The sequence below is a fragment of the Manduca sexta genome, chromosome 12 (assembly GCF_014839805.1).
Source record: "Manduca sexta isolate Smith_Timp_Sample1 chromosome 12, JHU_Msex_v1.0, whole genome shotgun sequence".
Lineage (NCBI taxonomy): Eukaryota > Metazoa > Arthropoda > Insecta > Lepidoptera > Sphingidae > Manduca > Manduca sexta.
Genome location: NC_051126.1, coordinates 7,186,222 through 7,198,372, shown reverse-complemented (window position 1 = coordinate 7,198,372; position 12,151 = coordinate 7,186,222). Strand labels below are relative to the sequence as shown.

The 12,151-nt window shown below is 35.6% G+C and overlaps 2 protein-coding genes across 2 annotated transcripts; one reads left to right on the top strand and one right to left on the bottom strand.

Moving 5' to 3' along the window:
• Positions 1 to 483: 483 nt before the first annotated feature.
• On the top strand, positions 484 to 1,988 carry LOC115440416 (probable tubulin polyglutamylase TTLL1). The gene has a single exon (XM_037438016.1). It carries the CDS (start codon positions 629 to 631, stop codon positions 1,934 to 1,936), a length of 1,308 nt encoding a protein of 435 aa, XP_037293913.1. The 5' UTR covers positions 484 to 628; the 3' UTR covers positions 1,937 to 1,988.
• A 4-nt stretch (positions 1,989 to 1,992) lies between these two features.
• Positions 1,993 to 3,470, bottom strand: LOC115440417 (probable tubulin polyglutamylase TTLL1). Its single transcript, XM_037438018.1, has one exon. It carries the CDS (start codon positions 3,354 to 3,356, stop codon positions 2,055 to 2,057), a length of 1,302 nt encoding a protein of 433 aa, XP_037293915.1. The 5' UTR covers positions 3,357 to 3,470; the 3' UTR covers positions 1,993 to 2,054.
• Positions 3,471 to 12,151: the final 8,681 nt, after the last annotated feature.

Genomic DNA, 12,151 nt, shown 5'->3' with positions numbered 1-12,151 from the left:
CATCATTAATATTTGAGGTGGTTGCTTATTCTCCCAACGTCTAAAGTAGATTAAATTATTCATAGCATGCGAACATTGAACGTTGATAACAGCACATCAAATGGCTGTTGCTTTGCTTTCCATATTGAATAAATTATTCGGTGCAGTTCATATTGCACTTGATGAAATGGATTTGATGGCATCTTATGTTATTCTGATGGTTTTATTAGTGTAAAATTATCTGTACGAAATGTTGAAAAAGATTATCGTAACAATAGTTATAAATAGTATGCAAATGTAAATAAATAAATTTTATTCAAAATTATTTTGTACTGTAGAACAAAGGACTTAACTTTGATATACAATATTATATTATTTACTCTGGGAAATATAGATCGAATAGCAAACAAAAGTTATGAAAATTAAGCTTAATTTTCCGCTACAAATAGCGTAAAGGCAACCTTATTAGTCGAAATGTGTGTAAAACTTTTAGATAAAAGTAGTTAAATAATTTAAGATTCGGTCTCCGTTGACATTTTTAGCTGGTCATGAATTATGTCAAATGTAAATCAAATAAATAAATTCAACAAAACAGCCACAATCTAAATATTGAATTGAATTAAATAAATATATTCTGCACTCGTGTATAATGGCTTCGAATAGTAAAAAAATTACACCCAACATCTACGGACGCGTTTCAAATCCACCAGACGCGAGACACATAAACTTTTGCACGGATTTCGATAAGTCGATAGTTGTGAACAGTTTCCTAAGACGTGGTTGGAAACAAGTATCGCCCGATGAAAATTGGCACATATACTGGGCCAACACGTTAAATTGCCGGACTCTATTCAGCTTGGACGGCGGGTGCAGACTGAACGATAACCAACTCATCAACCACTTCCCCAATCACTACGAACTGGTAAGAAAGGATTTACTCGTGAAAAACATAAAACGATACAGGAAGGAACTCGAAAAGGAAGGCAATCCCCTCGCGGAGAAAACAGAAACGAAACTTCCATGCGGACAAGTGATCACACGCTATTTATATTTAGATTTTATCCCCCTTACATTCATTTTGCCATCAGACTACACCATGTTCGTCGAAGAGTACCGAAAACATCCCCAAACGACGTGGATTCTAAAACCGTGCGGCAAATCCCAAGGCGCCGGCATTTTCCTTATAAACAAGCTGTCAAAACTTAAAAAATGGTCGCGCGAATCAAAAAAATATTTGCAGCATCATCTCACGAGCAAGGACACTTATGTTATATCACGGTACATAGATAATCCGTTGTTGATCGGAGGGAAGAAATTCGATTTAAGGATTTACATTCTCGTTACATCGTTTCGCCCTTTAAAAGCTTACATGTTCCGCAACGGATTTTGCAGGTTTTGTACAATGAAATACGATACTAGTGTGGCCGAACTCGAGAACATGTACATTCACCTCACTAATGTGAGCGTGCAAAAACACGGCGAAGATTACAACAGCCAACACGGAGGAAAGCTCGGCCTGCAAAATTTAAAGCTATACTTGGAAGGAACACGCGGCCGAAAAGTAACAGACCGACTGTTCGAAGAGATACAGTGGTTGATAGTTCATTCGCTGAAGGCGGTAGCGCCTGTGATGTCAAATGACCGCCATTGCTTTGAGTGTTACGGCTACGACATCATAATCGATGATAACTTAAAACCCTGGCTTATCGAAGTGAACGCCTCTCCGTCGATGACTGCGACGACTGCCAACGACAGAATTCTCAAATATAAGCTGGTGGATAGTATGTTGTCAGTTGTGTTGCCTCCCGACGGAGTGCCGGACGCTCGCTGGAATAAATCGCCCACCGAGGAAGCTTTGGGGGATTTTCAGACTCTTATCGACGAAGATTCCATTTACAAAGGGAATTTCGAACTGCAACGTCGTGAAAGTAAATACATACGGTTCAAACCAAACTGAAGTCCAAATGTGATGCGTTATGAAATAAAATATGCAAATATTGGAGTTTTCAGTGGTATTATTATTTTTAAATTATTACAATGTTGTCAAACAAATACAATTATTATAAAATGTTATTTTATTTATTAGATCGATGGAATTTATTATACCGTGAATTTACGTCCTCCCTTTCCATTAGTTCCTCGTCAATCAGAACTTCGAAATCTCCGAGCGCCTCGGCGCTAGGTATTTTGTTCCATCTTGCATCTGGTATACCGTCTGGCGGCACTACAACCGACACGATGTTATCGATTAATTTGTATTTTAGAATCCGATCGTTATGTGTAGTCGATTGCAGCGAGGGAGAGGCATTCACCTCCACTAACCAAGGCTTTAGAGTATCGTCTATGATAATATCATATCCATAACATTCGAAACAATGTCGGTCGTTCGCCATCACAGGGGCGACCGCTTTCAACGAATGAACGATAAGCCATTGCACCTCTGAGAACAATTTCTCAGTTACAGTGCGTCCTTTAGTGCCTTCTAAATATAATCTGAAATTCTGTATACTCATCTTGCCGCCATGAAGGCTATTATAGTCTCCGCCGTGCTTTTGTACGCTAACATTTGTCAAATGTACGTACATGTTGTCTAATTCGGTTACGCTAGTGTCGTATTTCACCGTGCAGAATCTGCAGAACCCGTGCTGGAATAAGTAAGCCTTCAACGGCCTAAAAGACGTCACCAAAACATACAATCTGAGATCGAATTTTTTGCCGCCAATCAAAAGAGGGTTTTCTATATAGCGCGATATAACATAACTTTCTTTACTGCTGAGTTGCGGATGAAAAGGGGTTTTCGCCTCGCGCGACCATTTCTTTAGTTTAGAAAGTTTATTGATCAAGAAAATTCCAGCGCCTTGAGATTTCCCACAAGGTTTCATGATCCACGTACTCTGCGGAGATTTTCTGTATTCCTCAACGAACATATTGTAGTCGGCGGGTAGGACGTAAGTAACCGGAATAAAATCTAAATGCATGTACCGCGTGACAACTTGCCCGTTGGGGAGCGGTACATCTACTTTTTCAGCCAACGGATTGCCTTCCTTCTCGAGTTCCTTTCTATATCTCTTGATATTTTTCACGAGCAAATCTTTACGCGACAGTTCGTAGTGATTAGGGAAGTGATTTATCATTTGATTGTCGTTCATTCTGTAGCCGCTCTCGATGCTGAAGATGGAGCGGCAGTTTGTTGTAAACGACCAGTAGAAGTTCCACTCTTCCTCGGGTCCCACTTGTATCCATCCTCGTCGGTCAAAATTAGTTATAATAACAGATTTTTCTAAATCAGTGCAATACGTTACTCTGCCTTTTTCCATAGAGGACGGTGATAATCGACCAAAAGGATGTGGTGATGATTTTCTGGCGTCGTGCGTCATGTCTCACATCATAGAAAGCATTATTTCTATTAAAAATGTTTCAAAATGATTGTATCTTGATAGAAATGTCATTCCGACAAGGAACAATTTTCGTTCATAATGTATAAATAAAGGTGTGTAATCAAGAGACTAAAAATAGCTAACAAATGATACAATAGACCTTTTTACTCGCAATTGCTGACAATTCCCCTCGCCGTACAGGAAAATAGGGAGCAAAGTGAACCGTAGGCTACTAATAATATAAATCTAAAAGTTTAATTTGCTATCTATTGCGAAGAACATTTCTTATAAAGACTTAATGTTACAACCCATGAAAATACGAAGTTCTCTTGGGATAACGGATAAACTTTACGCAAGCAAGGCTTTAGAGACCAAACTGCACAAATCTTGATTGATAGTCATGCGATAAAAAAGATTTTTTTCCAACGCCACACTCAACATTGAGGTAAAAAGAATGAAAACCATTGTGTCTTCAGTTTACCATCCAATTTTAGTGGAAGCGACTTCAATCCCCCGAGGAAATCTCGTTCAATATTTTCTCGTGTTTTGTTTGTTTGTATCATTTTCTTTAAACTACACTGCCGTCATGCTTTCTATATAAGAAACAGTACGTTTTTATAACGCAAAAAACTCAAATAATTTTTAATAAAATGAACGAATATGCTTTGGTTAGGCTACAAGCATTTTCCCGTGACTACGGTCGCGTGGGTGCTCTGATTTTAGCCTCCGTCTCTTTTAACTTGACCTAAATAGTCCAAGATGGTAGAAATGGTTCCCTGTATACATAAAGGTAGAAGCCAATGGTTGTGTGCTCGAGTGATGCCTTTGATGACAGAAAATTTCTCTCGTGGACTGAAGATTTAAAAAACGACGTACTACTTTGAGTCATATAAGGGTACCAAATTTACAACAGAAGTCGGCGGTAATGCGTCAAGGGACTTGCGCGATGTCACAATTACGGAATTTTATCGATACTATAATATACAATAATAACTCTGACACATCCTCCTTGACTTCAGCGAGACAGTGCGACATCTGAAATAGACTTCACAGTAAAGTAATACACGAGACCGCATCAAAAAGAGCTAATTTTATTTACAAAAAATATTTAGTTTACTCTGCGACAGTTCCATAAAAATATTGTATAGTTTATGAACAAACATTATAAACACATTTACACTCAGATATTTATATACTCGATACTTTTTAGGGTTCCATGGTAAAATATGAAAACTTTTAACTTCGGCTATTGGAATTGAATTGGATAATATTGTATTTTTTTCAAGTTTAATTACTACATACCAGGAGAGACTTAAAATTATCTGTCTTAGGAAGACAAACGCAGTGCAAAGCGACGCAGTGCTAAGCTATTTAAGTTCCGAGTGGTATAAGTACTTTTTATGAGTATTCGGAGCGCTAACTAATTGAAACGAGGGCTAGCTGGTATCATAATTCGATTTTCAAAAATCTTGGTAAGTAAATAATTCAAGAAATATTCTACTGAACCCTACATTAAGCCTCGCGCTTGATTACGAACTTGTTACGGTTATATTCAAATATACCCACGAATCGGATCCAATATCATATATAGAATACAAACATAATTTTATATGGAGCCAACGTAAACATAGATGTACAAATAAAAGGAATGATGTAGTCGAAATGTGTTATTTATCGTTGAAAAATTCACAATCTCAATATGCCGACCCCAATCACATGTAATCAAAGGGTCTGCATCAAAAAGGATGACAGCTGCGTGATGGAGGTGAGTGGTGACTGTAATTTTCTTTGTGTCATTCACACACATTCAAATATTTTATGAGTAAACAATGATTTTAAAATATATCGTGTTTGTGGAACATCACGCGAAACATACAGTATGATCTAGTATCTGATTATTTGATTCTGATATTGTAGGTGTATAAATTTGAGATGTAATATCTTCTCATATTTTCTTTACCAAAATACGCAGAAGTTGAATATAGGAATGAATTTTTAAACAAACGACTCACGATAGATTTCAACAAAATAGAAACACGGTTTACTAACTTTCAAAGAATACAGAAAAATATTAAATAAAATATCACGGTTTCTACTTACACCTCTCTTGAAAATGGAAACCAAATAAACATTAAATATGAACGTGTAGACGAAACGTAAATTGCTGTACAAATATTATAAGCAAAATCTCGCATTATTAAAGTATGGTTTCTTTATAACAAAAAAAATACTGTGTTAAATGTGAGCGCTTATTATTTGCACCGTACTAATGACGCTAAGGTTATATAAAACGTATTCAATTTCTTTTTTACTTAGTAGGCTTTCAGCTATTCATTAGTGTACGTATAAAATTTCGTATCATAATGTAGGCCCCTTGACCTGGTGAAAGAATAAATAAATTTTCATCTTTTCAGCGGTTGAGTGGAAAGACTGCAAATTGGGGTACTGTCTAATGGATCGTGGAACCAGTTGAGAACCCTCGTGATTGCGAAGCAAATGGAGTGTTGTTCGATTTGCTTGTCAGCACTTTCGCGCGTGTAAATAACAGGTGAACGTTTTATGGGGTTTTAATCGTCTCTGTTTACGTAATCAATATTTCCAATATCCATGTTACTGCAGAAGAGTGCTTATTACATAAAAAAGCTGTCATGGATTTTATTTCAATACAGAGAAGGTTGCGATTGGCGACTAGATTTTACTGTTGGAACCTGGGACCGTAAAGAAAATTTCTTTCTACGATCGTTAACCTTTATAGAAAACAAACAAAGTAGTATATAGTTAAACTTACCGATAACTTATCGACAGGAAATGTCATTCTCATGCGCTATTTTTTACTATTAGCGTTAACGATAGTCAAAAGGTAACTTCTAGGGCGTCTGAGCCGTTTCTACAGTGTAGGGGTTACTGCGGGGCAAAACCGGTAGGTGTACTATAATACCAGTAGGTGTAGTGTTGTAGTGATGTAGAAATTTAGACCAGCAATAGATTCCATCTCTCTGGGTGGCAAAACTGGAAAAATTGGTGACCTCAAGATAACTGCACTATTACTCCCGTGGATAGGGAAAATAGATAAAAATATATTTCCATTCCTATGCTAAATATAATTGGAATAAAGAGAGTTAACTCAACCGTAGATTTGTGTTCAAAGATCAGCTTTAAGTAATAGTAATTTCGACAATATCGCCTTTATTCAAAGCGATGCTAAGGTCTCTTTTGACTAACTTAACCATGTTCCGAAGCCAGTTACTCTCCTAAAATTGGATTAAACGGCACAGACATCGAGCGTCTGCCGTCACTGTTCTTCCAATTTGTACTCTAATTCTATTGTCTTAATACAGCTGGCAATTTATTTAAACAATCTTGCATCCGGTTTCACCTACGCTGGCTATTTTAGTTGCTACAAGTTATATGCAACTTTAGTATCAATAGAGATGGATATGTCTATTATTGAGGTAGATACAATATTGAAAAATCTAATTTACTTTTATGTTTTTGATTTTCAGAATTTTTAACCGCAAATTAAAACGTATTTTACAAAAATAAAGTTTTTCTTACAGGTGCTATAAATTAAATGATACAATATTTACTGTTTGTTGTGATTGCGCCGCTGCATTGTGGATGTGTTCAAATAACTTTATCTACTTTATTAGGTTCTAATTTATTTATTATGACAATTACAAAATGGTAAAAAGAAAAATGTTATGAATGGCCGACGCAATACTAAAAACGTACGCCGAGTAGTAACGTGCCCGACGATAGTGATGCGACTCGCTGGTGTTGCCAGGTTTTTAGTTTTTTCTGAAAGGCGGTGCCCCATACTTGGCTGTAGTGTGGAGTATTCCTGAACATTAACCAACTAATAGCTTGATTTTAAATTTGTATGAATATATGTTTTGATAAACCTTTATTACACACAGACAATTATTAACGCCACAAGTTAATATATCTTATGGGAAAACACAAGCCTTAGTTATTATGAGTGTAATGAAAATCTCAGTTTCTAAATATAATGACTAATAAGACTTCTTACGAAGATGTTGTGAATGCAATGTAACTAGGCAACGATAACAATCTCTTACCACTTAAAGTAAACGAGAAACATTGTGAAGAGGTCCGGATGATTGGTAGAAGTTAACACTGTTGTACGAATTTGGATAAAATTTGATATAAAGATTTTTTTTTGTGCGAACCAGGTTCTTAACCGTCAATTACAATCTAGTCTATAAGACTAATAAGCAATACAATTCTAACTTAATTTTCTAGGTATAAGTTTACTACAACTAAGAATAATGTTTAGATATAGATATAGATGTTTAGATATAGATGTTTAGAGTCTTCTAAGGAAGTGCCACACGAACAAAGTGTTTTTTTTATGTTACCAGACGGTAACATAAAAAAAAACACTTTGTTCGTGTGTTAGAAGAAGAAAAAATATGAGAACATAACCTATAACTAAACTCTACAACTATATTCAAAGAAACCAAATAAAAGCCAAGTTCTATGGAAACATATACACCGACGTCCCCAACATAATTTCACAATTGCATGTTTAGCATTATTCGTATAACAAACCACTAATAAAACCTCAAATGAGATACAAACCACTACCAATTGCATTTGCAATAATAATGATTATCATGGCAGCGACAATCGACATATTGGTCAAACAAACTTTAAAAAAGTATTTAGTAGAAAATAATGTATTTAATTTTACTTCACACTTTAAGGCTCACCGAAGAGCAAACGTCCTTCAGCATTCCATCCATACATTTAAAATACATGATTTACGGGCGGGAAATTGTAAAGATTTACGAATAATTAAAGAAAAACTATTTTAAGGCAATTTTTTATTTTATCCTCCCAAATATTCCTTATTAAATTTACTATTTAATAGGGTTGATTGCAAATTAAAACGATATGTGCACTTTGGGAGGAAATGCATGGAATGAATAAATTTTAGTATATGGAATATTCATTACGAAATTATAATTGATCTTGAAATTAATATTATAATATAATCTCAAATACCATCACAGATTTGACCCACGATTAAATAAAGACGTGTAAATATTCTATACCAAACTGGTTTGTCAAAAATCGAATCTTACATATTAAGACCTATTTTGTACTGTACTATGCAAAACGATTCAAACCTTCCCCTAAATGCTTCCTGTACCGCACATTAAACCCTGTCTAGATAGACACGTATAGAGCATCACTAACAACTTCCTTCAATCTATTGTTTGATCGAACGGCCTGTCCGAGGCTTACGCTGCTGTGAGTATGTCCATTACGATTAGCTGACAGCCGCAAACCTATAAACTGTTAGTTACTGTGAATCTCAGGAGACATGCGGAGTCCGTTTGGTGTTTTCAAAATGGCCATCGAAGTAGCACCTCTCATTGCTAAAAATAAACGAATACCTTAGGGTATTAGACGTATATATATATATATTTAATTGCTTTGAATGACAAGACGAGCTTACCGTTCGCCTGATGGTAAGCGATACGACCGCCCATAAATAGTAACAACACCATCCAAAACCTTGAAGGTTTAAAGGATTGTTTGATATTCTACTGCATTTGTATTCCTAAGACATGAGATGGTAAGTCGTATTATGTTCAGTAGTTACACTGGCTACATATAGATAGATACATTATGCGTTTTTATGAAGATGTCAAGTGATTATTGCTAGAAATGTTTTGTTCTAGTAATCTAATAATTCTAATAATTTGTGGCGGTTTTGCTCCATTCTCTAAAATATATTATAATGTATGAATCATGAGATTTTTAAAATAAGAAAAAATATTTAAACATATTTACTTATATTTACAAATTTAAATAAATTTCTGTTTAAGCCAAGCTTCAGCCGATAGGCCTTGAATCCTTAGCACGGCGCGTGTAACGTATTCCACGTCTTAAAAGCGACAGAAAACATCAACATTCAACCCTCTTCCATACGTGATAAGAATGGCTAAATCGGGGTAATTTGTACTCGATTCAACGGCTAGACCTGTCATGTTAGCATCCGAAATAGAACGTTACTAAAATTGGAAATTCTATGTGTATCTACACGACAGTGGCGAAGGCTCCATACTACCCGATTCCTGTCGACTTCCCTTTCGTAATTATGCAAAACCAAGTTATTATTAGGATGATTTGCAGACCGCAGGCATATTAGTACTTAAGTAAAATTTCACTCTTCGCCACTGCTACACGATGGTCTAGAATATATGTGTATGATGTAATATTTATACACATTTGTATATATTTCTAAATTATTATAGGCAGCTTACAGGATGTAATAAATAATAATAATATCAGCCCTATATTATATATTGTCACACTGCTGGGCACGGGCCTCCTCTACTACTGAGAGGGATTAGGCCTTAGTCCAACACGTTAGCCTAGTGCGGATTGGTAGACTTCACACACCTTCAAAATTTCTATAGAGAACTTCTCAAGTATACAGGTTTCCTCACGATGTTTTCCTTCACCGTAAAAGCAAGTGATAATTCACAAAGAATACACACATAATTTAAAAAAAAAAGGTAGAGGTGTGTGCCTTTAGTATTTGAATCTGCGGACAATCGTCTCAGCAGTCCGTTACTTACAGAATACTTAAGTAATATTATTGTCATGTCATATAGCATACTATCGTTTTATTTAATATGAAACCATCAAAATTATTAAATATAAATTCAAATAAAACCAATGAAAACGGATAACTTCAAACATAAAAACGGCTCAAAGAAAATATTTTATAATAAACATCGAAACGGTAAAACAAGAGAAATATATTAAAGCCCGAAGTAAACGGTCCGTGTAACGCAAACAAAGTTGTACAAACTTTTTATTTCCAAACCTTGTAGATTACGCGGGGGAAATTAATATATTTCTAATAAAACGAAGGAATTTTCATTAGTGAGGCCTCATCAGTCGGCCGATGGACTAAATTTCGCACTCATTCACGAAAACATGCGGAACTGTAGTAAAAATAAAACTTTATATCTTTCTTGATGAGTTTTATGTTGGCAAATGGGGAATTTCATAATACAGTGTCTACGGAATAAGCCGTGGATAGCGAACTCTGTTTGCGAAGTTATTACTGTATGCAGGGAATAAACGGGAACTTTGCACATCGTACAAAGGACATCAGTATGTCCCTAATTATATTAGTCTGAAGTAGATATGAAACCTTACTTCTTACTTATATTATTGAAGGCGAAAGTTCGTGAAAAAGTTTGTATGTTTGTAAAAAGTAAACGTAGAAACTGCCAAACATATTTGGATGAAATTTCGCACTATCTCGGTAATTTGCTCCCATGAGAAATAATGTTATAAAATAATAATGATTTTTAATAGCGGCAACTTTCATAGCGGAAAAGACTATTTACGCAGGCGAATTCGCTAGCGGTTGCTATATATTAATATACTTATTTAAGTATTTCTTTATGACAATTTCAGCTAACACAATGAGGTAGGAGTAGTATGGTGTCGTAGATTTATTTCATTAATAATGTTATATAGACCTAATAAATATTAAGTATATTGTTGTTGTATAGGGTATAGGATTGCCCTGGTGGCGTAATTGTATAATAGTACGACTGCAGTGCTATGGTCTTGGGTTCAATCCCCGGGTCGGGCAAAGTGATATTGAGTTTTTTCTATTTTGTATAAGCCCAAAGTCTACCCCTTCGAGAATAAAAGCGTGATTGAGTATGTGTATATATCTATACTATTTAGTATCTATTTTACAAAGTAACACTTTGGTGCCCTATATTATTGTAATTTTTTAAGTGGATGGTACCAAAATTACGAGATTTTTTTGCAAACGACAATAAATGTATGCCGCCCTTCCGCCTAAGCAAACATCGTAGTTTTGTGTTACGCGCGAACGAAAAATTCACCTTTTGAGAAAAAATATACACAATATAATAGATACATACGGTATTTCCAACTCGACACTTATAATTTTATTAATGTCAAATAAAAAAACACACTTTATCCGACCCGGGTATTGATCCCGGGAACTTAGCGCGGTAGTTCTACGCATTACAACCACCGAGGCAGTCACTACGCCAAAATTATAACGTGTCAAGTAACAACATAATTGACTTGTCAAAGCTATAACCCAACAGTGACATGTAAATTATTACATGCCGCAATTCATTTTAACGATGTTTTCATTTATAAGTCATGTTATTACAACGAAATTGACACTTGTTTAGGTTAGGTTACACCTAACCTAAACAAGTGTCACACACACACACACCTTAGGTTTCAATTTATATTATCAATGCTATGAAATAGTAGACCTACGTTAACAGTTATTTATAAAAATAATACTGAAAAGCTTTGGTTACTAACAATTGAAATGCCATAGTAACTAAATACAGTCATAATGATTAAAGTCTCTTCAATTTATGATTGTAACTGCTTTCCATTTATAGTTGTAGTTGAAAAGAAATTTATAGACGAATCTTGTTACTCTACGGTACAAATGATCTCAATTTTTTGTCAAGAAACACTACGGTATTTTATATTTTCTTCTACTATGTACGGCGCAATAGGGAGGAACACAAATTCCTCCAGTATGTACTTAGTTAACCAATGGAGCCATCCGTACTCAGTGCCGCCTAGCGACCCAACTCATAATGGTTGAGGAAAAGGTGGGGCAGAAGACTCAAAAACCCTGCGCACACTGAAAGATGCCCTCGACTTCGACGGCAGCATGAGACTAAGTTGCCGTTCATCCTACGTCACTGTGTATAATCGGCAGCTGCTGAAGCGTA